This window comes from Humulus lupulus, chromosome 5, assembly GCF_963169125.1.
Source record: "Humulus lupulus chromosome 5, drHumLupu1.1, whole genome shotgun sequence".
In the NCBI taxonomy this organism is placed as follows: domain Eukaryota; kingdom Viridiplantae; phylum Streptophyta; class Magnoliopsida; order Rosales; family Cannabaceae; genus Humulus; species Humulus lupulus.
The window spans coordinates 20,966,304-20,993,370 of NC_084797.1; the positions used below are offsets into that span (position 1 = coordinate 20,966,304).

Genomic DNA, 27,067 nt, shown 5'->3' on the forward strand with positions numbered 1-27,067 from the left:
AGAAATCTCACACCGGCGTGGGCGATTTCAGGGCCTGAAGCATGGGCCACACCAGTACGGGAGCCACTCTCCCGCTTCATGACTACTTCGCCCAATTCCTCAAGTTCGTGGGGATTGCGTCGTTCCAGCTCCTGCCTCAACCGTACCGATCGCTTGCGGGATGGCGCATCTTTTGTATAGCGAAGTAGATCCCAGATCCAACACCGGCAGAGGTGTTGTATTTCTACAAGCTGGAGCCACAGGTCAACGTCAAGGACAAGACCCTGGACGACTTCTATAGGCTGAAACTGCGTGGCAACTATGCTGCTCCTACCAGCACATGGAAGCACCCCCCGGATGTCGGACATTACTGGTTCATGGTGTCCAAGTTTCTTTTAGAAAAGAACCCCATGCTGACGCTGGACTTTCAGCAAGTGGGTAAGTGGCTTCCCGTTCCCTAGTTTCTTTTTTTTCGCTTTTTATTCCTCGTTCTCAACATATTGCCTTGGATGGCAGGACCTTATGCCCAGACTCCCTTCACCCAGTTCATCCTGGACCAAAAGAAATTCTACTCCGAGCTAAGCGTAGAAGATTTGGACGTAGGGGCTACGTCAACACTGATAACCTCCGGGTGGTTGGGATGCTGGCGGCCAATCAAACGATCAAGGCCCCCAGTCTCCGGGGGTTACAATTCGAGAAAGACCCGGAATTGAGGGAGGAGCTGGCCCTTGAGCACATCAGGGTTGTAGAGGCCGCAGCCCTGGCAGACGCGGCCAAAAGAAAACGGGACCATACTCGGCAAGCGGAGAGCGCCACCTCTGAAGAGCTGGAAGCCCTCTTTGACGAGGCCCAACCAAACACGAGGACTCCCGGTGCTAGTGTATTAGGGCGGGTAATTCACCTTTGCTTTTAACTTATGCTCCTCGAGTTGGGAACTTAGTTAGGAATAGACTAGTTTATTGAGGCCTCCCATCACTGTTGATTCGGAAACTCTCGTGTACTTGTCCGTATGGGAACTTCCTATACCCGGATGACATGGGAGATCGAATCCATTCCTTCACCTTAGGATAATTGAGTCGAGTCTGAGGTCTAGACAGGGTTCCTCCCGGATTACTTTTAGTCTTGTTTTTCTTTTTGCTGACTCATCCTGACTTGTTTATTTTGCTAATTCCCTTTTTGCTTGTTCATTTCAGAAGACTCTAACATGTCCAATCCCGTGGAGAAGATTAAGTAGGCCCTTGAGGTCCGGTTTGCCAAGGCTAGAGCTTCAGCAAAAAAGACCGCTAAAGGAACGCCCAACCCAAAAGCTCCGGACGTGATTCTTGGGAGTTCGGTGCCAGAGCCCAACTTAGTCGGGGAGGCCCCAGCCGTGGCCCCGATCACGACAGTTAATCCTGAAACTGTCTCAGCTCCTTCTGCTCATCCTCTGGTAATCCACCTGGAGAGGGACCCGCTGGTGAGTCAGAGTTCCGGGAAGAGAATCTCAGACTCAAGCGCGGGTGAGGCCGCGAAGGGGGCCAAGAGGGCCAAGACCAAAGGCGCTGGCTCAGCCGAGGAATCCTCCGGGGAGAGCCATCTCGCCACCAAGGAACTTCCAGAATCGCCTGCACTTCCGGTCCATCCGGCTTTGCCCAAAGAGGGAGAGGCGGTTGTGCAGGAGGAACAATCCAAGTTGGTGTCCCAGACGTGGGAGAATGGCCGAGAGAAGAGGGAAAAGTTTTGTCAAGCCCTAATGATTCATCGTCAGGCCGAGTTCTCAGAGCGTCAGGCAGCTTTTAGCTCTTCCTAGCCGATCGTGGACCGGCTTGCCGCTGAGACGGGGTTCTGTTCTAAACAGGGTCAAGATACGACTTCGTTTGCCGCGGACTTGCTGGATCAGGTGGGGGTTACTATGTCCAACCTCCAGTTGAAGCGATACGCCACCATAGCCAACAAGGACTTGCTATTCATTTCCCAGGCTCTCCGCCACCAGGCCACTGCTGTAAGTTATCCGTTTACACTTCCTGTTTCTTCCTACACTTTCAATTCTTCAGATTTTTTTAACTTCAATTCCTTCCAGGATGCTCTACTGGCTCACCGGAATGCCGACTTGGCGGCCGAGATTACAATGAAAATGGAGACGAGCCAACTAGAGCTGGAGGCAGCCGTGAACTAGCTGGAATCCATTAAAGAAGCCCTGGCCTAGGAGGTGGCTCAGGCCAAAGCGGACCGGGAAGAGGTGGCCCGAACTAAGTTTCAACTCAAAGAGACTATGTCTCAAAGAGAGGCCGACGTAATCAACACAGTCTTTTTTCATGTTTGGCTAGAAATATCCTTAAGCAGGATTTTCTTGGACAAGCTGAGTCCGGCTGTGTAATCTCCGCAGAAGCCTTCGTGAACCTCGTGCATGATTGTGCTCATCTCGGTCCCAGACACGCATCGAAGGTACGGCATGGATAATCCTCTATGATAGAGCTTTCCCTCCATCATGACGTATCTATGGGCCTCGTACTGAAGTTTCCTGGCTGCTGCCCTGTGGGCAACTCCCCAGTTGTCAGGTATTGGATGATGGGTCCCATCCAGGATGTGGAGTAGTCTATAGCGTTAATCGTGGGGGCTTGAATACTTGGTACGGGGAGATGGTTGATCGGGACTAGCCTGAAAAGCTCTGCCTCAGCATTCATGGCCAGCTTTGCCAACGTGTCTGCAAACACGTTTCGATCCCTAGAGATCTGGCGAATAGAGTGATTCTTGAAAGTTTGGAGCATCTCTCGCGTCTGAGTCACGTAAGCTGCCATCTTTTCCCCTTTAGTTTGGTATTCTCTCGAGATCTGTCAAACGACCAACTGGGAATCGCTATAGATCTCCAAGTTTGCGGCCCCTACTTCCTGGGCCAGGAGCAACCCGGCCAACATGGCCACGTGCTCGGCCACGTTGTTCGAAGGCATGAACTGGAAACGCAGGTCATTTTGTAACTGGTGCCCCTATGGCGACACTAGGATGATTCTGGCCCCTGCTCCATTTTCATCCGAGGCTCCATCTATGAACACCTTCCACACAGGCATTGCGGGATCCGCGGGATCGTCCTCTTCAGTGATCCGGAAGCATTCCACGATGAAGTCAGCTAATGCCTGTCCCTTGATTGAGATTCTAGAGATGTATGCAATGTCGAACTGACTCAATTCCATGGCCCACTTCAAAAGTCTTCCCGATGATTCAAGTTTTTGCAACACTTGCCGCAAAGGATGGTTGGTCAGAACTCTTATGGCATGAGCCTGGAAATAAGGCCTAAGCTTCCGGGACGTGATTAGTAGATGAAACGTTAACTTTTCGATTAGTAGATATCGTGATTCTGCACCCAATAATCTTTTTCTTACGTAATAGACTGGGAGGTGGGCTTTCTCGTCTTCCCGTACTAGCGCGTCGCTGATGGCGTGTTCGGTCACGGCCAAATAGAGGTACAACAATTCTCCCTCCACCGGTTTTGCCAATATTGGTGGTTGGGCTAGATGTTCTTTCAGTCTTTGGAAATCCTCTTCGCACTCAGCTGACCATTCGAACCTTTAGCTTCCCCGAAGGACGTTGAAGAACGAGATGCACTTGTCCGTGGCCTTCGAGACAAAATGACTCAAAGCGGTTATTTGCCCAGTCAGGCTCTAAACATCTTTGTGCTTCCTGGGTGAGGGCATCTCAACCAGTGCCTTGATTTTGTCCGGATTGGCTTCTATTCCCCGGAAGCTTACTATGAACCCCAAGAACTTTCCGAATGCTACGCCGAAGATGCATTTTTTGGGATTCAACTTCATCCCATACCTTCGAATGATCGCGAAGGCTTCGACCAGGTCGTCAGAATGTTCGCTGGAGGTCTTGGACTTGACCATCATGTCATCGATGTATACCTCCATGTTTCGTCCCAGCTGGGCCCAAAACATTCTGTTGACTAGCCGCTAATAGGTGGCTCCGGCATTCTTGAGTTCGAAGGGCATGACGATGTAGAAGTACACCCCCTTGTCGGTTTAGAAACTGGTATGTTCCTGGTTCGCTACATGCATAGAGATCTGATTGTAGCCTAAATAGGCTTTCCATGAAACTCAAGATCTCATACCCGGATGTTGCGTCCACCATCTGATCGATCCGAGGGAGCGGGAAGCAATCTTTAAGGCAAGCTTTGTTTAGATCCGTGAAGTCGATGCAGGTCCTCCATGTCCCGTTCGGCTTAGGCACCAGTACTGGGTTGGCCAGCCACACGAGATACAAAGCTTCTCGGATGAAGTTGATCGAGTATAACTTTTCAACTTCTAGCTTGAGGGCTTCCGCCCTTTCGGCCCCTAGGGGTCTTCATTTCTGCCGGACCGGGGTCGCATCCTTGTTGATATTCAAGGCATGGCAGATGATATTGCGGTCAATCTCAGTCATATCTGAATGAGACCAGGCCAGGACATCCTGATTCTCCTTCACCCGAGCGATGATGGCGGCCTGGGCCTCTGCTTTCAGGTTCTTCCTGACTTAGATTACCTTGGTCGGGTAAGTGTCACTGATGCACACCTCTTCAATCTCCTCCATGGGTTCCAATACGCGGTCCTCCCCTATCCTCGGGTCCAACTCGTCCTCTTCTCAGACAATCCGTATTGTCGATGGAGGGGGCGGGACTAGATCGGCGATTTCCTCAAGAGGTTCTTCGCGGACCATGTAAACGGGATGGGCGGATACGTGGTAACATTTCTGTGCGCTCTTCTGATCTCCCCAGACTGTTCCCACTCCTCCGTTATTGCAGGGGAATTTCATGCATAGGTGGCAGATGGAGGTGATTTCCCCGAATTCGACCAATGCGGGCTGACCGAAAATGATGTTGTAAGCGGTGGGGCAGTCCACCACCACAAATGTACAAAATTTGAACAAGCTTTGCATCTCGTTCCCCAGTGTTACGGGAAACTGGATTTTTCCCATCGGGAGTATTGAGTCCCCATTGAAGCCGTAGATCTGGGTTGGGCACGAGGCTAAATCCGCCTCGGCCAAGCCAATCACGACGAAGGCAGGCTTGAACAAAATGTTGATGGAACTTCCGTCGTCCACCAACACCCTGGATACCATCTTGTTGGCGATTTCGGCATCAATGACCAGAGGATCATGATACAAGAAATGGACGTTGCGGGCGTCGTCTTCCGTGAAGGTGATGGGGAGGTTCATCAACTTCGGGCACTAAGCCGATGCTTGGACCAGGGCGCATACCTCTTGGTCGTTGTCAAGCTCGCTAAGGTAATGCTTTTGATCATTCCGAGACGGTCCTCCCAGATGGGGCCCGCCCGAGATGGTGGCTACATGACCATCAACTCGCGGGGGCACGGTCCCGGCCGGGTAAGGCATTCCGGGTCCAGGTGCCTGCATGGTGGGGGTCCCCTGAGGGGTCTGCGATCCCAGGGCCTTTACGTATCCTCCCTAGGGAGGTAGGTACACCCTAGGTGCTCTCGGAATCGTGGACTGTTTGGGGACTGCTGACAGTCCCAGAAATCCCACAGGCATCCTGATCCACTGGTGAAGGTGTCCCAGCTTGATCAAATTTTCGATCTCATCCTTTAGCTGCCGACATTCTTCAGTTGTGTGGCCCGCCTCCTTATGGTACATGCACCTTTTATTGGAATCCCTTGGGTTTTTTCCTCCTTTGAACATGGGGGCTGGTCTCCGGTAATGAACCGTCCTCTCTGTGGCCAGGTAGATGTTTTCCCTAGTATCCACTAGGTTGGTGTACTCCGAGTACTGGGGCTCGTAGCCCCTCTTGCCCTTCTTAGATGGTTCGGACCGATTTGGTCCCTTCCCGGATCTCTTTCCCTGGGAGGGATTCATACTTTCTTCAGTTACCCCAATCTGGGACAGTTGGACCCAGTCAGGAGCAGCACTGTACTCGACTGGCGCCATTCTTTATCCAGCCAAAGGGGTAGTCTGGGTTGGGGCATATCCGAAGACGCAGGGCCATAGATCGTGGGCGTGGCAAAGGTTATTCCACGCGCGGCTGCCGTTCCCGGTGCTACTGGGGGAGTCAGGTATTGTTGGGCCGGATACTTTGCCCTACCGAGATACTGTGCCCCGTATCCCGGAAAGGTTTGGGCATTCGATTGAGGTGTCGGATGCCACCCAAATGCCTGGATCTGGGCCTCCTCCCAGTTGATAACGCCTTGGGCCCTCCTTATGAATTCCTCAAGGGTGGCTGCCTTGCTGCGCTGCATGTCATCCCAGAGGGGAGACTCAGCCCGGATTCTAGATTGTAGGGCCACCAGGTGCTGCCCATCATCCACCTTGGTTTTGGAGGCTTCCTTTGTGAAACGCTGGATGTAGACCCTCAACATCTCCGTGGGGAGCTGTTTGATGTTGGCGAGGGCACAGATCTGCATGTCCATCCTCATGGCGGTCACGAACTGTTTGCGGAAAGTCGACTGTAGTCCAGACCAGGATTGGATGGATCCCGGCTTGAGCCTCTTCCACCATTCCTCTGCAAGTCCGCCTAGAGTAATCAAAAAACAAAGGCACTTTCCGTTGTCGCAGACGTGGGCTACGGTCATTAACCGATTGTAGCACGACAGATGATCTCTGGGGTCGGTGTTCCCAGTGTAGGCGAGCAAACTCGGCATTTTGAATCCTTTGGGGAGCACCACATCCAGGATGTGCTTGGCGCATGGCTCTTTTTCTTCTTCATCGAAATCAGTGTCTGCGCCCTCCTGCTTGCAGACCAGGCGGTCCCTGACTTTTTTTAAGGTGGCCAGCTGTTCCATGAACTATTTGGTTGTCCCGTCTTCCAGGGGAACTCTCTCGTTCCTCCTGTCGTTGAGATTGTTTCTGAAATCGCCATCTCGGGGGCGGATCTTTTCCTTGCGGGCCCGTTCCTTTCGAGCGTTCAGCCCATCGCGCAGGTCTACCTGGGAAGTATCATCCCTGGAGCTAAGGGCGTTCGGCTCGTCATTATGCTGGCGCCCCGGTGGCCCTTGTTCACGGAAGCGCTTGGGTGGAAAGACCACTCCCGTCTAGTCCGCCCTTGGGCGGGCCGGGGCCTCGTACCCTGCGGGCGCGTCCCTCGCGGATTGATCGAGTGGCCCTGTCCTGGGACGGGATGCACCTTCTCTTTCCTAGGGAGCGGCCAGGGACGGGTCCCGGTTTTCTGGATAGGAGCGACTTCTCTCTGGGGGTTTGCTTTGGCCTTCCCTTTCTCTTGGACCGGGTTATCCGAGCCCTGTCCGGGAGCTTCACCCGGGGTAGGAATCGGCCTCGCATCTCCTGGCGCACCATTCCTAGCCTGCGGAGCGGGCAGTTGTGTTCCTGGAGGCGGAACAACTGGAGGACTAGCCGCCAAACCTTGGGCGGCTATGAAATCTTGCAGGGCTTGGAGGGACTCTTGCATCTATCGAGTAGCTTCCTTTTGTTTGGAAATCCTGGCCTCTTGGTCCAGGACTTGTTGTCTTAGTTTAGTCACCTCCGGGTCCTCCTGGTTAGGGTCTACTTCTTCTGGGATCGCGAGATCCTCAGCTTTGAGATTGTGATATTCCCCCTCATTTCCCTCCTCTTCCTCATAGTAATCTTCCTCATACTCTTCCCCACCTTCATCGTTCTGCGACTCGTCAGGTTGGGACGTCTGATGAGGTGTGTCCTCAGGATGGCTCTGAGGAAGAGGTTGGCTAGGAAATGGCGTGTCTCCTACGCCTTGCTCTTGGTTAGTAGGGTCGACAGTGGCGTGTCTCGTGTTCACCATTGTTGCAGACGTTCAAGATCAACTCAAGCTTTCTCACTCAAACTCTCAATGAAAGCACCAAAATGTTTACCGAGTTTTTCGAAAACTAGAATTATGAAAGATTAGAGAGCGTAAAAGAAAGGATTTAAGAAAAGTAAACAAGGTTTTTTTACGTGGTTGGAGCGTTAATGAGCCTTAGTCCACGAGTCAGTTGTATTAGAGCTTAGAGAGCTTTCTACAATGGAGTTTTCTACAAGTTTTAGCAGAGTAACTGCTTACAATCAAAATCTCGGATCCCCTCCTTATTGCACCAGTATTCGTATTTATAGGCACATGGGTGCACTGGGCTTGGGCCAGGCTGGCCCGAGCCAAATAAGGGTGTAAATACCATAGGTTTCTCTGATGGGAGCCCAATACAAAGGTTTGAAATATGAAATATACATTAATCAAAGTCCATTGGGCCAGCCCAAATACTATCTTACTTTAAGACATGCGACAGACTGGTGTTTCAATCTGGGTGTTAGGGGCAAAGAGGAAGATTTGGGGGACAAGATCGGTCAGAGTAGTGGCAACGCAGTTCTGAACCAACGGCATGCAATCCCGAGGTAGTCTCTTCTGCAGGTTAAGCGTGGAGACAACACCCCACGCTTCATGGGACGGTGTCAGTACCTTGGACACTTCATCACGCAAACTCGGACAACCCATCCAGGTCCGTTTACCAGGGCCCCGCTTCATTTACCAGGACCTGAGTTCACCCACGGAGATCTCGGCCCAATCTTGGATTTGGGAGCCGCGACCTCCTTTACTGTACCTCAGGGAACATCCCGGTACGCGGTCCCGGGTTTATACAACCTGCCCTGACGATGGTCCCGGCTTATTCTCCCGGTAGCCCTTTGGGCCTTGCTGAGACTTGGGCTGCCAATACCCGTTTTCCCTTCGCCTAATGGGCCTGGTCTGGGCCTTAACTCCCAAGAAAGCGGCCCATGGACTTACAGTGTGGATCCGTACATATTGGGAGAAACGGGGATAACACATTGGACAAGACATCACACCCCGAATGTGTAAGTAGATCATATCGTAGATTGCATACTCAGTGAAAATATAATGCACTGATCTAATCTTAGGACTCATTCTTTTGAACATATAATTACAATTATAATCCACTGTGACCTAGTCACTATAATTGTAATTATTCATATGTTCGAGATTTTATAAATGTTTGTATTATTTCAATAATCATGTAATAAAACAAGCAAGCAAGAAACACAGTTGTCAAACTAAATAATTTTTACTACTTTTATAGACCATATAAAATTGTGTTACATGTCCGACATGGTTTTATAAGGGCATAAAACCCAACAGAAACATACTTCATCAACAAGAGTCTACTTTTCCAATTGTACGAGTCAATCGACCCTCAGCCGTCTAGGCCCTGCTGCCATTAACACCAGGTCATCGTCGATTACAAGGACAAGGGGCTCCTTGTCAGTCCCCCGTCGCCCATGGCCCTAGCCAGTTGCTGGTGGCCCTTGCCAGTCATCAGTGACCATCTCTGCTTACCTCTTCATGCAAGAGACACGCTGGATTGCCACACAAATTAGCTGGATCAAGAAACTACTTGCCTCCGTTACTGTTCAAAAAATGTAAAAAGGGTTTGTCTAGTTGGTCATTAAGTCAGTAATTGTTCATCTTCAAGAGAGCATTCCCTCTCCATTATTGCTTCAAGAACATAATTAAACTCACTGTGGCTGTTCTTGCTGGTTCAAAGTTCATTATAAATACTACTAGCTAAAATGGGCGTAGGTCGTCTTTTTAGGGTCATATCACTATAAACATGTCTCTGTCATTTATTAACGCATTTATTTCTGTCTTTGATTCACTACTCACAGCAAAAATTTCACTTATGATTTTAAACCAATTTAACTTATATATTTTTAATTATTATCTCTCTAATTTTTCCTCATTTCTTGAAACCAATGTATTATGTAAAAATAAAAATAAAATTGTGATGTTTTATTTTTTAAAAAAAATTGTTATTAGAGCTCTGAAGTGAATATTATCATATGATAATTATTCGTTAAATTTTCCTAATTATATGCTTATTTTAATGACGAAATAAAGTTAAGGAAACATATCATTTGTTATTAAAAACTTGTAAAAACATCTTTTTTAAATTTATAATTAATATATATGGGACTCCAAATAATGTGTTTTATTGTATCAAAGTAATTAATATGTGTGTTTTATTTTATATCTATTTTTTAATGTTTTATTTTATATATGTACAATTGTTATATTCCAAAAAAAAATTGATTTAGTGCACTCGCATATCTATTTTATTAAATATAAATGATTCACTCTTTGAGAGCAGTGTTGGATGAAGAAAAAATATATATCAAATCGCGAAAGTGTGGCAAATAATTCTTTTAGCTATGGCACATGCAATTACAAATAACCTCTTGACCGCTTCAAATCACCTCATTAAGCGATTTGGTGGGATGCTGTTTTATGCGATTTGTGCTTTATGGGTCATACTTGCATATTTGAGTTATGAAATAAATGACATTGAAATGATACGTAAAATACTTGTCAAGTATTACCAACCAAACTAAAAATTATAATTCGAACGTCCAAATAAGAAGTATAAAGTAAATGCATAAAATTCAAATGTTTTGTAACAATCAGATGAAAATAAACATAGTTGCAAATTGAACTAAAATGTTAATAACCCTCTTGTTTTGACCAAACTCTGCATATGCAGCAAAAAAATTCTCTGAGCCAATTCAAATCTTGCTCTCTCAATTCTTGTTGCAAACTTGCAATACATGTTATATTATTAGTTTCGTTAATTCTTTACTTTCATCTTTTCTTAGGTCATTCGTATGAATCAAGACACCAAAATTGGACAAGATTTGAATTGGTTCACATCACATTTGCTCTTTTTTTGAAATTGTGAAAACCGTTCATTTTGAAATTCACCCCACCACGTGTTAAGCAGAAGAGGTGAATAATACAACACCCAGAATAATGTATAAATTAGGAGATATTTTGGCTTTGATTGCCATTGGTAAAATAAATATTAGGGTAAAAGACAAATCCGGAGGCAACTACTCATACAAGCATCATTTATAAAGGAACATGTGTATAGTTCTTTCTTTCTTTCTTTTTGTTTTCCTTCATTTTTTTCCAGACAGTGGAGTGGACCACTTCTTTAGTCCAATTCACCAACATATTCATTCATACATAACCTAACAAACCAAATTTTACTAAACATAGAAAAGGGAGCCTTCCTCTCTGGACTTACCACCATTTTTGGTTTTAACTTTACCCCATGGCATACTTCTGGGTCCAGCTCCTTGCAGTCGTCTCGTACTTGTTCCTGTCTGTCTTGTACATGTGAGCAATCTCCGGCACCAACGGATCATCGGGGTTTGGGTCCGTCAACAGAGAGCAGATTGAAAGCAATACCTGTTGATAAATAAAATTAAACATCACTCTTGATTGATTCCAACCTAATGTTTTCATATGAAAATGGCAGAAATGTGACCATACTATATATGGCTAAAAATGACACGACACATAATAGAGTGTAATTGCTAGAGTAAATTTTTGTCACTAACATTACATCACTCTATGAAAAGACTGGCCGCCGCTTTTTTTGTTCTTAGAGCTTATGAAAAGGCATCCCTAACAAGGTTTACAGCGTATTTTCTTATCAGCTAGTGAGGTTTACTCTATTTGCTAAAATCATTTCATGTCTGCCAGTATCTTCTGTTATATATATATATAGAAACATGGGAGAGAGGCTGGCTGGATGCATAGCATATCTATAATTTCTTTTTCTTTTGTGCCCTCTGGTCTAAACGGCGCATTTTCAATTCACGATTACAAGTCACAAACAAACAAACCTTCGAAATGGTTAAAGCAGGGCTCCACTGTTCCTTCAAAATGTCAAGGCAAATGCTGCCGTTGCTGTTTATATTAGGATGGAACACCTTTGTTCTGAATGCAACCTGCAAAGCAAAGCACCATATCATTAAGTATGAGAGAGAGAGAGACGGAGCCTTAAAGATGAAATGTAAAATGTTAAAAGGCAAATTGTAATGACCCTCAGACATAAGATAGTAATAACAAAAGACTAGTATAGTAGTTATGTATGCAGAAACAACTTTGCTCTGAATCCTGTCTAGAAAATCTAAATTCTTTATACACAAATTGGCTGGTGTGATTACTGAAAACTTGGAATGCAGGCGGCATTCAAAGATGGAAAAAAAATGAACAACACATGCATACACAAATATATAAATCATCGGTACAAACTCAGAACAAAACCACAGGTTCTCATCAAATTTCAATATTAATTTAGACAAATAGAATATCTAATTAATTAATAATAAGACTTAGCAATTCAAATCCAAATCACACTAACATTGAATATCAGAGAACGTGACAACTTTTTTGACATAGATTAAGTAGAAAGTACCTTGGGTGGCTTAAAGGGATAATCTGGAGGGAAATGGATGGTAACTAGAAAAACACCCCCGGCATATGGACTGTCTGGAGGACCCATAATTGTTGCTTGCCAGTGAAACATGTCTTCAGCCACTGGACCTGTAAAATTATCAAAGGCAACATGGAGAAAAGATTAACTCAATACATCTTTTCTTAAATAAGAACAATTATAATTGTTCTGTTTGACATGTCTTACTATTCTCAACCCTTAACTGGGATGATGTGGCCAATCACAACCCTAGACTACTTGACTGCTAAGGTCAAACAAAAATGACAAGTCTAACCAATCTCAACCTTCCATTGGGGTGGCTACTGTCAGATATCTGACAGTGGCACAACTCTTGCTAAGATTGTCAATATCAGTACAAGAAACATAATTATCAAGTGTCAACAAGTACATGCAACTGCTAATTTAGTCTATAAATAAATATATATATATAAATACATATGGCTAATTTAGACAGCAAGTACATGTACATCCACTGGAGTGCCTGATTGACATCTACAAGTTCATGCAGCACTAATTCATGAACCTAGTAATCTCCACAAGGGCGTATACCATTTGGGAAAAATGTGAAACAATAATCATCTCAAACAATAATTCCAATTTTAGCCACTTTAAATATGATCTTTGCATTGTGTTGCATTCTATATTTGTGCACAATAGGAAGGAAAAAAAATCCTCTAAATCAAAGCCAAGTGTTCGGCCAAATTTAACATAATCTAAGAGTTACGCCAGATTTAACACTATATTATAGAGCATATTGCCAAATTTGACACAATAATAAATGTTATTTTTTCAGTAAATATTCAATAAAATTGAACAATCAAATTACTTTTTGAGACATGTCCGTTCCTTTGAGCTCCTTTGCCCAATTATGGGCTTCCAATAGAAAAATGCCACAATTCCTAGATTTTCCATACATACATTTTTGATCCATCAATAATCATCATCATGACAAAACTCCCAAAAAATGAAGTCTTTGTAATTCAAACAGGTGTATCAGTTTTGAATCCGCAATTGCAAATACAATAGCCACTAGAACTGGAAGATGCTTCCCCTTGTACTCCTCCAAAAGCAATTCCAAGACATAACCCAACTCCTTCATTCTCCCTTCCACGTGATCTTTCACCCACAAGAAAAAGTATGAATTCTATTATTGCAGACTTCGAAAGTTATCTTGATTCCTCTGCTTTTCATCAATGATCTAACTGCTGTCACATCTTTCAGGCTTTGCAAATATTAAATTTTTCATAATAAGAGTAATAAACAGTTGATGCGGAACAACTTGAAAGAATTTATCAGCATCTATTACTCCAACACTTGGCAATCTTTGAAAGACTATAAGCCTCATCTAGTCTCTTAACCCACCCTAACAGATCTTCCATAGAACCCTACTCCTCGATCATCAAAACCTAAGGCAGTAGTACTTCCCCTTCTCCAACAATCTGGCACAACTTCAGCCTACAAGCTAAGAGAAACGGTATAAAAGCAATGGAATATGGAGTTACGGACAAATCCCCAAGTCCATTTTTACAAAAAGTTCCATAGCTCACGACCTTGTCCACTCCTACCATATGCAGAAATCAGTGATGTCTATGATAGAACATCCCTTTACTCCATACTGTGTAAAACACTTTCATTTTTTCTCTAAACTTCCATACAAGAGGTTTGTAAATGTATTCTCCAATAACAAATTGGGCAAATTTCTTTCCACTAACGAAGCCACTTTTCTAGCAACAGAGCTGAAAGATCACTACCGCAAAAGGTTCTCTTAACAATATTCATAAAGATCTTTGATGATGTGTTGGTCACACCTGGCTCATTGACTTCATGTCTCTACAAATTGTCCATTACATCATCATACCGGTGCAGTTTGAGCATATCCAGCAACCATTGAGCTCCAACAAAACTACATTTATTTCCAGAATCTCATCAAGAGCTACGTGTGCCCCTACTAACTGATCACCTCTCCCATACATGGTACAGCAAGACCATTGACATACACTAATGAACCCAGATGTTCTACTTTGTAGTTATATCCAATTTAAAAACGGATAGGGGAAACAGAAACAAAACAACTAATTTCAGGAATGTGCACGGCGTAAACTTCTTGAAGTTAAATTCTTTGATCGTTCTAACTTATTAGTTTCCCCTTTCAATTAACTTCTAATTGAGCAAAAGTGAACGGGCACCGGTTTTTAACACAGCCTAAAATCATACATGCACATACAATAAAAGCAAATAAACTCACCTTCTCTAACAAACAAAAGACAATCGAAACATACATGATCGAGGCAAAGAAGAACAAAAAATCATAACAATAAATAAATAAAGATACAGACACACATGAATATCTATGCATATGTATAAGGAATACATATGTAAAGAAAGATGATATACCGGCACTACAAGAAGTGGGAGGATCCTTCTGCAAATCCTTGAGTTCCTTCAAGATCCTTTTGGACGCCATCTGCAGAGCCCTAATAACAAGATCCACATAAAACATTCACAGATCAACAACAAAAACAGTCTATATGTTTATACAAACGGAATCATTCGTAAGCATACAATACATACCCAAGAAAGAGAGAGAAGAAGGTCTGAGCAGAGCAGAGCAGAGCAGGAGGAGATGGCCTCGTATGAGTTGGTGAATGGAAAGCCGAGGAGGAAGAAGAAGAAGATATAGAAAGAGAGAGAGAGAGAGAGAGAGTTGGGGAATGGATTTGGTGTGGGAATGACTATTGTAAATAAATAAATAAATAAAAAGAAAAGAAAGAAAGAAATGGTCCCGCCCACTGGAACGAATAGACTTCCTTTCGTCTCCTCATTGCTTTGGCTTGGTTGGGTTATTCTAATTTCTGATTCTATTTCAGGTAGGGTCCACCCACTCTTTCTTAGCGTTTTCTATACGTTATTATTTTTCATTTTATTCTTTCTTTTTGGCGCCGAAAGTGCCTTCCCCAAAAAAGCCACCACAGTTTTATTATTTATTTTTATTCTAATTACCCATTAATCAAGTATTTCTGATTCTTCTAAATACAATCCGAACATATTTTAACATTTTCTAATACGTTTAATAAAAGCATAGAACCTTTTATAAAAAATATATATATTTATTATACCAACAATCATTTCGCAACATGTTAATGTCAAAAAATAATTAAAAAAAATCATTTCGCAACGTTGATTGCATATTTATATTTTGCTTTTAATCATGGATGCATTACTGCCGTTACTTTTTGTTATTACAAAAAAAAAAAAAAAGACAAGTAACTATTTGTTATCTGATATTTTTGTAAAGTATAATTTTAGGAGTTTGGGTTTCCAATAATGTTTATTTATTATTTTGTATTTTACAATTGTCTATATTTAGTATTTTAGATTTTAAAAATATACATTAACTATTACAATTTTACTAATTTAATTTATATGGTTTCAATTATATGAATTTTGATTTTAAATTTAATGATTTAATTACATATAACTTATGACAATTTAGTTATATTGACAAAATTTTATTTATCAAATCTGTGTCTAAAATATTAATATATATGATTTTAAAATAATATCAGATGAGCATTGTTAGAAAAAAAGGTACAAAAATAATACTTTATTACCAAATTATTAAATTTCCTAATACTACGGTACTTTGTTGGCACAATTACCTTTGACCTCTTGAAATCAATTAGCTGTTTTGTAATTTGTAACGTTGTACTCATTTGACTTTACTATTCTATACCTAAAATGTTACTTTCGAGCATTCAAAAAATAATAATAATTATTATTTTCCCTAAAAAAAGAAAAGAAAAAGAAAGAAAGTTGCTTTCATACTTGTGAGAAAATTGGACACCCACCTGTCTTGAGAATAACTCAAGATTAGGTTAAGTTTCTGAGAACATGTTTAGTATCTTTGATCATTTTTACTATGCAATAATTACAAAAGATATTAAACAAAAATTATTAATTTACCTAATTAATTTTCTAAATATTTTTGTATTACTTAGAAAAAAATAATAATGTTTTACGATCTTATTTATTGAGTGGAGAATTAATATAAGAAATTCGTTCACATGTCTTATTTTTTCTTAATCTATTAAATATTTACTTGTACAACCAAATATGAACCTAACGTTGCTTTATCATGTAGTTGGATACATCCTTACAAAAAATGTGAGGGGTCAGATTCTCATTGAACAAATAAATTAGCGCAAAAATTTATGCTCAAAACAATTTGTTGCTTGTTGTTGAATAGTTTATTATATATAAATTTCCTTTTTACACGTGTTTACGAAACACACTTAAAAAAAAATCATTTGCAAATTGTCCCATAAAATTATTAATGCTGCGAGGCACCCCAAGGCACAAAATGTCACATTGCCCAAAAAAAACATGCCACCTTTTGTAATGTTGATCAAAGTTTGAAAGATAATATGATCAAACGAAAACACCTAAAATAGTAAGCTTCATAAGATGCGATAAGATTAAGCAAAGGTGAATTTTGAAAATGAAAGAAAGAGAAGAAGAAAAATATGAGCCCATCTTAAGCAATAGGCATGGAGTATTTATTATCAGTCTACATATACGCAAATTGTACACTAAAAAATGGTCTGAAAAGTTTGACTAACATGCATTTACCAATTAATCCACATTATCCTCCTATAATAGTTTAACTGACTTGCTATTTTGACCTGAAATTACATAACAGTTTCAGATTTTCCATTCATTATTAAGTGGACAGTGGACTCTTCATAGCTGAGTAAAATCTTAGATGAAAAGATATGTAATGTAATGCACCAGAATGGAGGAAAGGACACAGCTCATTGTTCTTAATATCACATTACAAACAATTGGAAAATAACACGAGTTTCTTTTCATTTTTCAACCAACAGGCTAGCTATGGACCTCTTCCTTAGTACATTTCAGGTTTCAAGAGACAGAAGAACATTCATCTTTACGCCAAATGATCGAACACTTACAATAATAGGGCCCTCCCATTGCACATACCATATTTCCTTTAGCCCATGGCATACTTCTGGGTCCAGCTCCTCGCAGTTGTCTCGTACTTGGTCCTGTCTGTCTTGTACATGTGAGCAATCTCCGGCACCAGTGGATCATCAGGATTCGGGTCTGTTAGCAGCGAGCAAATCGAAAGCAGCACCTGAACATAAAAAATCAAAGATCAATAACTCTCTCTAACATAAACAGATCAATCTGAAGAACTAACTTCATTGAAAGAGTTAATTGAACCACATTTTTCATGTGCACTACCAAAGAATGATTTAAGAGGAAACATATTACTATTTACTAGTCTAAGTAACAAGGTTTAATGATATTTGGCAATCAACTAATCACCATTCTCTCCAATGCAGTCAGAGAGAGACTAGTGGAGAAATTCTAATGAATATATATATATATATTTCATCACTCATCTGCGGTGTAGGTGGTGGCCATCTTCTGAACCTTTTTATATATATATATATATATATACATATATATATATAGAGAGAGAGAGAGAGAGGACCCTGTGTCGATTCTATAGTGGCGAAATAGTTATAAATTGAAGATAATGCACTTGTATCCCCTACCAAAAAAAAAAGTTTGACTTTTATTCTAGATTGGAAATTTCAGGGTTATAAGACAAAAACCTTCGAGATGGTTAGAGCTGGACTCCACTGCTCCTTCAAGATGTCAAGGCAAATGCTACCATTGCTGTTTATATTCGGGTGGAATACCTTTGTTCTAAATGCCACCTGCAAAAGATCATCAATGTCAGAAAGGGAGAGAGAGAGAGAACTGGATCTTCTATAATCCATAGCAATGCTTCACCAGAATAACAGTTTTAAATGATTAAAACATGGTGCAGAGTAGCTTAGCATGCTAGAATATAGCCCATAAAAAATTTAACCTCAATCATGTAATCTTAAGACAGGTTGTGAATGAATTCAATAACTGAAAAGAGTCAAAAGAGTGTTCAAGGACAAGTAGAATGAAGTTAAAAGCAATTATGCAAACACAAAATAAACCAGGTATAATCATGGCCATTGTCAGTTGCCTCGACACTAAAGCAAGAAGTCCCAGGTCCCACATCTATTATATTATAAGTTAATTTCCGCACAACAATATTGGTTATTCTTGGAACAATAATACCACCCCAAGGCACACACAAAGAGAGAGATTGCAGTATTCCAATAAAGAAAGGTGACCACAATGCTTATGCACAAGAATATGAACAAAGATATGTAATGAGAGGTAACCCAAGAAACATTTTAAACTTAGAATAAAAATGAAAAATCAATGTTGCAAGAAATTAAGAACGATGGAGAAGAGACCAGTGAAATTATTATACAAAAAATAGCAAACAATGGAGCAAGAAACGGTACCTTAGGAGGCTTAAAGGGATAATCTGGAGGAAAATGGATAGTAACCAGGAAAACACCTCCAGCATAAGGACTATCTGGAGGTCCCATAATTGTTGCCTGCCAGTGAAACATATCTTCTGCAACAGGACCTGTAATATATTTACAAAGGCAACAAACAATATTAACAAGAAGCTTGATGATCAACAGGAACTTTACTTTTTACATGATTGTAGTCAAAATCATTAAACTAGCACAAAGAACCACATGAAGGGCATCATCATAGAACAAGATTCATCATACACATCATCAAAATACTCAAGAATCGAGTATCGCTCACCGATTTAATGCACCAAAATTGTAAATCTTATCTCAAAGTGGGCCATACTGACTAAAATGATGATTAAAAATCATGCCACATGATTTCGGTGCAAAGAATTGGTGTCCCTATGAGAATCCTTTTACAGATCCTGTATGAACTCAAGAATTTCACCACAGTTATTTCACGTACCAATTAAAAATCTTAGAGCAAACAAACAAAAAAGAAAGAAAGCCATTGGTCAAATAATTTGACACAACAACCGTGTAACCTAGTTCTAAAAGAGAAACAACAAAGAAAACGAAATCAACCAAATAATCAGCTTGAAAATCATTTCAGTATCTACACATATACACGCGAATAGCTTCAAGATAAATTAGAAATAAATACCTGCACTGCAAGAAGTAGGAGGATCCTTCTGCAAATCCTTCAGTTCCTTCAAGATCCGCTTCGAAGCCATTTGCGAAACCCTAATTCCCAAAATCCAAAATCACATCACGTCATCGCAGATCAAAAGTCAAAACCAAAAACCATAGATACACAGGTATAAAGAGGAATGGATCGAAGAAGAGACCGAACGTACCTGAGAGAAAGAGCAAGTGGCAAGGTTGCGATAGATCCTCCTTTCAGCTTATTTGGTGCCCTGAAACCGAAGAATAGAACGAGAGAAAGAGAAAGAGAAAGAGGATGATGACAGGAAGACGAAATAGAGGGGTCAATGATTCAGTGTGGGCGACACTACCTGCGCCCGCCTCCTTCAATGCGAATTCGGCCTTCTCATTGGCTTATTCTGATCCTGGGTCCCACCTTTTCTATCTTTACTTCTACTGATTTTTTTCCACCAAATTTTGGTAACTTTCCGTTTCGGTTTTGGAGGTTGGCTGGTCCAGTTATTACATCACATAACTCTGACGCAAATTTGATAAAACATTGTACAATTTTAAATTATTTATTTCGTACTATTATTTTGATATACTGGTTTTTTTTAATTGAATTTAAAATATAATTAAAATTAACAACCAATTGAGGCTGAAGTGGTTGGTTAATTGGGTTGGTGAGTATCAAAAACAATCAATTAAGGACATACATAAACTCTCCTCCTTATTATTCTCATTCTCCTCTCTTCTTCTCTCCTAGTTTCTTTCTTCTCGGTTTTGAATGGCAAAATCGTCCTCGTACAACCTCCGACGATATGCCACCCACCTTCGTAATACTCTCGTAGCCTCAAGCAAGACCATGAAAGTCTCTAGGCTCAAATCAATATCTTTCTCGGTTTTTTATTCCTCTTATTAATAAAATTATTGATATTGACCGTATTAAATCCCATTATTTAAGTCTGGTTAGAGTCGTATTATTATTATTATTATTATTATTATTATTATTTATGTTGATATTAGTTTCAATATATTCTCTTGTAACTAATAAGGCCGACCTTGAGATCATTGGACCCTAATAAAAATTAGATCTAGGAGTCAACAAAATTATATAATTTTAATTTTTAATTATATTTATTTTAATAAAAAAAATTATAAATTGGGGCTTCTTGAGCTAAATGAGTCATAGGCGTCGTTCTGACACGCCTGAGTCCAAGACGAGGCTCTGAGAACTAATAGTTCAAACTATATATTTTGTAATAGTACATCTAAACCCATATAAAAATTGATAATTTATCCTACTGTATATATATATATATAATATTTTGGAAGTATATGTAAATTAACCCTAATTCTCCTATTCAAAATTCGAAATAAATGAATAACTTTATTATACTAATTTTTAGTTGTAGCATCTCCCTGGCAAGATACCAAAAATTAATGTTGCCCAACAACTCACCAGCGATCACAATGATAAAACAGGATTATTGTATCTACATGGAGGCAAAATACAAATAAAAATCATATCCGTATGTATAAAAATAATTAAAAAGATAAAATTGATAGATTTGAAAAGAAATAAAAATGATAATTTTTTTTTTCTGAGAAAATTAAAAATGATAAACTTTGGATAGTTTGATTGGAGAGAGAATAAGAAAGGGAGCTGAACTTTAACCTTATTGTGTTGGGACTTTTACTCATTTTTCTATGTGAAAATTATATTTTATATGGATTTTTTAATAAAGTTTTAACAAATATGGTTTTTTTTTATAAGTATTATTTTATGACGTTTTATAACTTTTATTTTCTTCTATGGGATTTTTTTTCTATATTTTTGTAAAAAATTATTATTATGCCATATTTTAATTTATAATTATATCTATAATTATAGAAAGGTAATTATGAAATTTCGTATTCATTTATTTCACCTATTTTAACTTATTTTATTATGTGGCAAAAATTAACTTTTGGGATTTTTTTTATTTATCTATTTTTAATTTAATTTTATATTAATTTTACTATTTACAACTTTACTTTTTACTTTTTTCACTTACCCTTTTTCCAATTTCACCGAAAGGGTTTGGACCTTTCTTCTTCTCCAACGGTGGGCGAACGGTATTGCAGCAGCTTGGCGAACAGCAGTCGTCGCAGGCAAACGGTGCAATGTCAAGGTCGTCGAACTGTGGTGTGTCCTGATCTTTGCAGCAGCTTTGCGAACGGAGGCGGACGGAGGTATGTGCGGTGGTTGTCATTTTGTGTAGTTAGTATTTTCAAATGATCGGTTGATTTTGCATAATGAGTAAAGTATATGTATATGATTTTCATAACAGTGTTCTTTCTTATTAATAGTGTGTTAATTACATTTTATGTTGACATTTTCTATGTATGAATATATATATGTACATGCATTTGTATATTAATTTGAAACACCCCAATTTTTAACAACCACCATTTCAATTTTTGTCTCTTTCGTAAAAGAAAGGTAGTCTCTTGATCGAGCTGTTTCGAGTCTCCACTATCATCAATTAGGGACCACAAAATATTGCTTTCTAATTTAGAAAAAAAAAAATCTTGACATATATAAATAAATAACTAAAAGACAAAAGTTTAACAACCAAGCATTTTTATATACGATTTTCATAAAAGTGTTCTTTCTTTGTTTCGTAGTCCAATTTTGTTAAACGAATATGTGACATTTGTTTGTTCTGTCCTAGTATGTGATATTCTTAATTGATAATCTTAATTGATGTGTTTGAGATTGAATTAGTAATTTGTTATGAATTGAACTGAGCTAAAGATATTTATGTAGCTTTGCTAGTGTCAACTATTTTTGCTGTGAAAAATGCCATCTACAGATATGTTGCATTGCATGAATTAAGCACAAACGTTTGGTTGATATTCAGTGTGAGATTATTTACTTCTAATTTGAGGACCTTGCTTCTTGTCATGTAGATACCTGATAAGTTCATTGTACACGCTATTTGAGGTAAATGTCAATATCACGTATTCCTGTCTTTTCTTTTTAACTCTTAATCAACAATTTCAATTTCTTTGTTAAATCTTGTCTGCTACATTATCTGGGATTTAGAATAAGGATAATAGGTTTGACATGTTATACCTATGTAGTATGTTTTTATTTCACTTCAATGATTGAGATTTTTTTTTTTTTTTGTGTTTGTGTTTGTGTAGAAATGGTTCAAAAGGGAGGGGATGCTGGCTCTTCTAAGTCCTCTGATCAGGTTGGATCGTCAGTAAAAGTGCGACATTCTCCTCGAAGTCCTGGGGGAGGATTGAAGCCTTGTGGACCTGTGATTATCGATGAGACAAACAATCAGGTATTTTAGTTTCTTATTTTCATGTTTCAATGTTGTTGTTTTTTCTTAGTAGGTTGTTTAGTTTGTTTATTGTGAACAAATTTTTATATGCTCAGTAATCGGTTACTATATTTTTTGTTTATTGTGATTTATTTATATCTCTTTTTGTTATAGGTAATTGGTTCATTTGAGGTTATTGATATTTTAACTGTGTTGTTTAATTGTTAAGGTAACCGGTTGCTTTGACAAATAATTTGTTCATTTTTTACATTGTCTGTTTTTAATGATTCTAAGTGATCATTTATTGTGATTTTTAACTGTTCTTGTTTCTATATTCGATATGTTTTTGGTTTGTATAGGTTGTATGCTTTTTTCATGTGTTGTGTAATTTTATAGGTAACTGGTTACTTTTGGTATGTAATCGCTTTCTTTTGTGAGTTTTTGTTTATAATGATTGTCAGTAATCATTTTTAAGCTTGATTTTTTGTGTTACTGTTTTATAGTTTTTTTTTTTTTTTGCCTTGTATAGGGTGTAATGTAGCTTGATAAGTCTACATGTAACTGGTTACCCCACCAGTGTATGCTTTTTCATGTGTTGTTTAATGTTCAAGGTAACTGGTTACTTTTTGGATGTATCTGGTTTTTTTTTGTGATTAGTTGTTTCTAATTCTGCTACATAATCATTTTTATTTGTGATTTTTTATTGTTCTTGTTTTAATTTTGATTTTTTTATTGTATATGTTGTAATGTTGTGAAGTAGCTAGTTAACTTTTAAAGTAACTGATTTCCTTAGATGTGTATGGTTTTTTTTAAGTTGTAGTTATTATTTATTTTAATTTTCCTTTTAGTGGTAATTGTGTTCTATTTTATTCAGGCTGTGCATTATGTTTACCCAAAAATGGCTCCTGATGACGTGGCAAGAATTTCTTGCACGTGGCAGTTCTGAAGTGAAGGGATGTTGTTTGCCTATCGACCAGATGATTATTGCTTCATCAGATCTTGCATTTAGGTGCGACCAGTCTGGTCGCATGCTTCTATTTACTTCCTTTGAGATACGCAATCTTGTAATAATTATATTCAGTATATTTCCTTTTATTACCTTGATATGTTGATCTTAATTGTAATTAAGGCCCATTGGCCCATGTAACCCCCTTGAGCCTATAAATAAGAATGAGAGGGCTCAAGGAAGCGACTTTTGACTCTTAGACTTTTAATCTTTGTATTCAAAGAGAAAAGGCATACTGTGATTATCCACCGAAAGTTGTATTACTCCCAAGGTTTGTGAAACTCAAGAACCCTAGTTCTTTGATCACAATTTGAGATTCAATATCAATAAGAATACTAAGTGGACGTAGGTCATTACCACCTTATTGGGGCCGAACCACTATAAATCGCTTGTGTCACTTTCTCCCCATTTGATTATCTTCTTGATTTCTTTTTTCGTTCTTTGTCATTTATTTGACTCTGTGTCGTTGTCCAAATCAAGAGTCAACATTTTGGTGCTTTCATTGAGAGATAAATAAAAAAGCTTTAAGAATATCAAATGGCGAAGACATCCAAGAGAGCTGGACAGACTGCTGGCACTGCGTCATCTCAACCTCCTCCTCCAAATGTGGCTGAAAATGAACCACACTTGAATTTTGAAGAGGAGGAAATGGGTTCTGAGACGCTGATGGCAACATTGGGGGTGTTGCAGGAAGAGTTGGCCAATCAGGATAATGTAGGAGAGACATTGGCGCTGCAGCAGAGGGAGATTGAGCACCAGCGTTAGGAACTAAATGAGCGGCAGGCGGACATGGACCGTCGGCAGAGAGATGCCATGGCCGCTCTTGAATCAACCATTCAGTTGGCCCGAGGACAAGCTACGCCAGCCTCTCAACCGGATCAGCCACCAAATGCACCACCACAACGGGCCCAAAATCTGAGTCCTCCAATTCAGCCAGCGAGCCCTCAAAGGCCGGAGCAACTGCCTGTTGCTCAGGAAGATGTCCCAATTCAGGACCCTGAACAACAACCACCTTCTCAAGCTGGTCACGGCAATCCCCAGCGCCAAAGGCAGAATAGGGTCGGGTAGCCTCCCCGAAGCCCTAGACGCCCAGAGGGCGATGAGCCAAATCCTCCGAGCAGGGGGACTTCTGCTAACAGAAGACACAACAAGTCAGGCTCTGCAGTCAAGGCCCCCCACTGCATAATAATGCACGGGGACCCACCAACCAACGCAGGCGTGTCCCTGACGCTCAGGAGATGCCAGCCAGAGGAGGAAACATCGTGACCAGCCGGTCGCGCCATAGTCGACCGCAATTTAGGGATGACCATGACTATAATAAGGTTGATTCTGGCAGGGGGAATGCTGGTCGAGGGTGTGAGGAAAGAGGTGGATATGGAAACCCTCCACCGAGAGAAAATAGACATGCGGGCCATGACGCTGGGGGGCAGCCCCGACAGCATAACGTCTTTGATCGGCTGGGCGCTAGCGAACAAAGGCGCAGAGACGATGATCTGAGGGACGTGCTCAACGACAGGCGCGAGAGGCACAATGAGTACGCTCCTCCGGCTAGGGCTAAGCATCGGTCGATTTGGGCAGTTTTTTCATATTATTAAATCCAGAATTCGGTTTTCGGTCCGGATTGGTGCAATCTAAAAACCGACCGACCGTTTTGGATCGCGGTTTGGTCGGTTAAACCGACCAAATCAAAGTTTTTTTTTTTTTTTAAATTCCATAATTTTTGAAAAAGTTTTAGTTAAAAAAAAAACTAAAAAATTTAGATTGTTGGAATCCATTTTTATGCTTTTTTCAAAACACAAATACATAGAACATAGTTACATTCACAAATTTAAAAGTTTGAAAACATAATTAAAAGTCCATAAGCATAACATAACCTACATATATTTATAATTTTGGTCGATTTCGTTTCAAACCGGTCAGTCCACACATATTTTTCAAACCGACCGAACAGTGGCGGTTTACGTCGTTAACGGTTTTTTCGGTGTTCGGTTTAATTAGTTTTGGTTTTTTCGGTGTTCGGAAGGTCGGTGTACTAAGTTTTTTTGGTTTTTTGGATTTTATGCTCAGCCCTACCTCCGGCACCAGTCGTCCCAACAATCCCAGACACGGTTCAGGCTCAAATTGATGCTCTGAATCAGGCAGTACAGCAGCTGGTCTGGAGTCAGACGTCCCACATAGAGTACGGCCGGAGGAGAGCACTCCGTTTGTGCAGAGGATTGTTGTGGCAGAAACCCCAGCAAGTTCAAAATGCTAGTACTGTCGAACTTTAACGGGTACAGGGACCCAGTATCTCAAGTGAACAAGTTTGAGATACAAATGGATATTCAGAAGGTGTCGGACGATGCCCACTGCAGGATCTTCCCCGCCACCCTATCTGACACTGCCCATGAGTGGTTCTTCAAGTTCCCTCCTGCTAGTATAGTATCATGTGAAATGTTCGTAAAGGAATTTTACAGACAATTCTACGCGGGTCGCGTACACCCCACTGAGGCAAACCAACTGGTCGAGATACGCCAAAAGGAAGGAGAGCCCTTAAAGGAATACGTCCAGCGTTTCATGAGAGCAGCGGTTGGAGCCAAAATAGTGGGCGACAAGGGAAAGATGATGGCCCTAACTGCTGGGGTTAGACGCCATTCTCCCCTCTAGAATAGCCTAAGAAAGAATGGGGTAAAGAGTACCCAAAAGTTCCTGGATCGAGCTGATCGATACATCAAGCTCAAGGATGCGATCGCCAACGTGCGGAAGTCGCCTACGAAGGACAAGGGACCTAAGGAAGATCCCGCCAAAGCCGCCAATGGGTTAGATAAACCCAACGGCAATGGCAAAGGCAACGGGAACGGAAATGGCAAAAATGGTGGAAAAAGGGCGGGCAATGAGCCGTCAACATCTGAAAATAAACGCCCCAAAGGCAATAGATATGAGCTGAGATTCACCAACTATACGGACCTTGTCGAGAGTAAAGCAGAGGTCTACCAGGCGACCAACTCTAATGTCCCATATAAGCGACCCACACCTATAAGGAAGGATATCTCCAAGAGAGATACAACAAAATTATGTTGTTTTCACAACGACTATGTTCATGACACCAATGAGTGTAACTAGTTGAAGGACGAGATTGAGTTCCTAATCAGACAGGGACACCTAAGGAGATATGTATGAGCCGCATGAGGGTCTCAGCGAGAGGCTCAAGGTGGCAACGATCAGGCGCTTGCACGCCAACGCCCACCACCTTTACAGCCAGCTCCTGTGGCAGGTACGTTACTCACCATCTGTGGCGGCCCACACCTTGCAGGGGATAGTGGGAAGGCAAGGGAGCGATACGCTCGAACCTTACGCCATGACCAGGACATCGAGATGATGAGTGTGGAGGATCGAGCACCGAAGAAAGCTCGAACAGAGGAGGAGTTGATAACCTTCTTTGAAGACGATGCTCAGCACGTCCGATTCCCACACTCTGATCTGCTAGTCATTGACGTCCAAATTGCCAACATGATGGTTAAGAGGGTGTTG

At 40.8% G+C, this 27,067-nt stretch overlaps 2 protein-coding genes across 2 annotated transcripts; both read right to left on the reverse strand.

Annotated features, from left to right (window-relative positions):
* Positions 1-10,697: 10,697 nt before the first annotated feature.
* LOC133834596 (ubiquitin-conjugating enzyme E2 10) lies at positions 10,698-14,927 on the reverse strand. Its single transcript, XM_062264261.1, has 5 exons — positions 14,766-14,927; positions 14,589-14,668; positions 12,156-12,283; positions 11,581-11,685; positions 10,698-11,140 (listed from the first exon to the last, which is right to left on the reverse strand). Exons 2-5 carry the CDS (start codon positions 14,656-14,658, stop codon positions 10,997-10,999), a joined length of 447 nt encoding a protein of 148 aa, XP_062120245.1. The 5' UTR covers positions 14,659-14,668; positions 14,766-14,927; the 3' UTR covers positions 10,698-10,996.
* A 2,060-nt stretch (positions 14,928-16,987) lies between these two features.
* On the reverse strand, positions 16,988-19,603 carry LOC133834597 (ubiquitin-conjugating enzyme E2-17 kDa-like). Its single transcript, XM_062264262.1, has 5 exons — positions 19,447-19,603; positions 19,254-19,333; positions 18,569-18,696; positions 17,834-17,938; positions 16,988-17,346 (listed from the first exon to the last, which is right to left on the reverse strand). Exons 2-5 carry the CDS (start codon positions 19,321-19,323, stop codon positions 17,203-17,205), a joined length of 447 nt encoding a protein of 148 aa, XP_062120246.1. The 5' UTR covers positions 19,324-19,333; positions 19,447-19,603; the 3' UTR covers positions 16,988-17,202.
* Between the last annotated feature and the right edge of the window lie 7,464 nt (positions 19,604-27,067).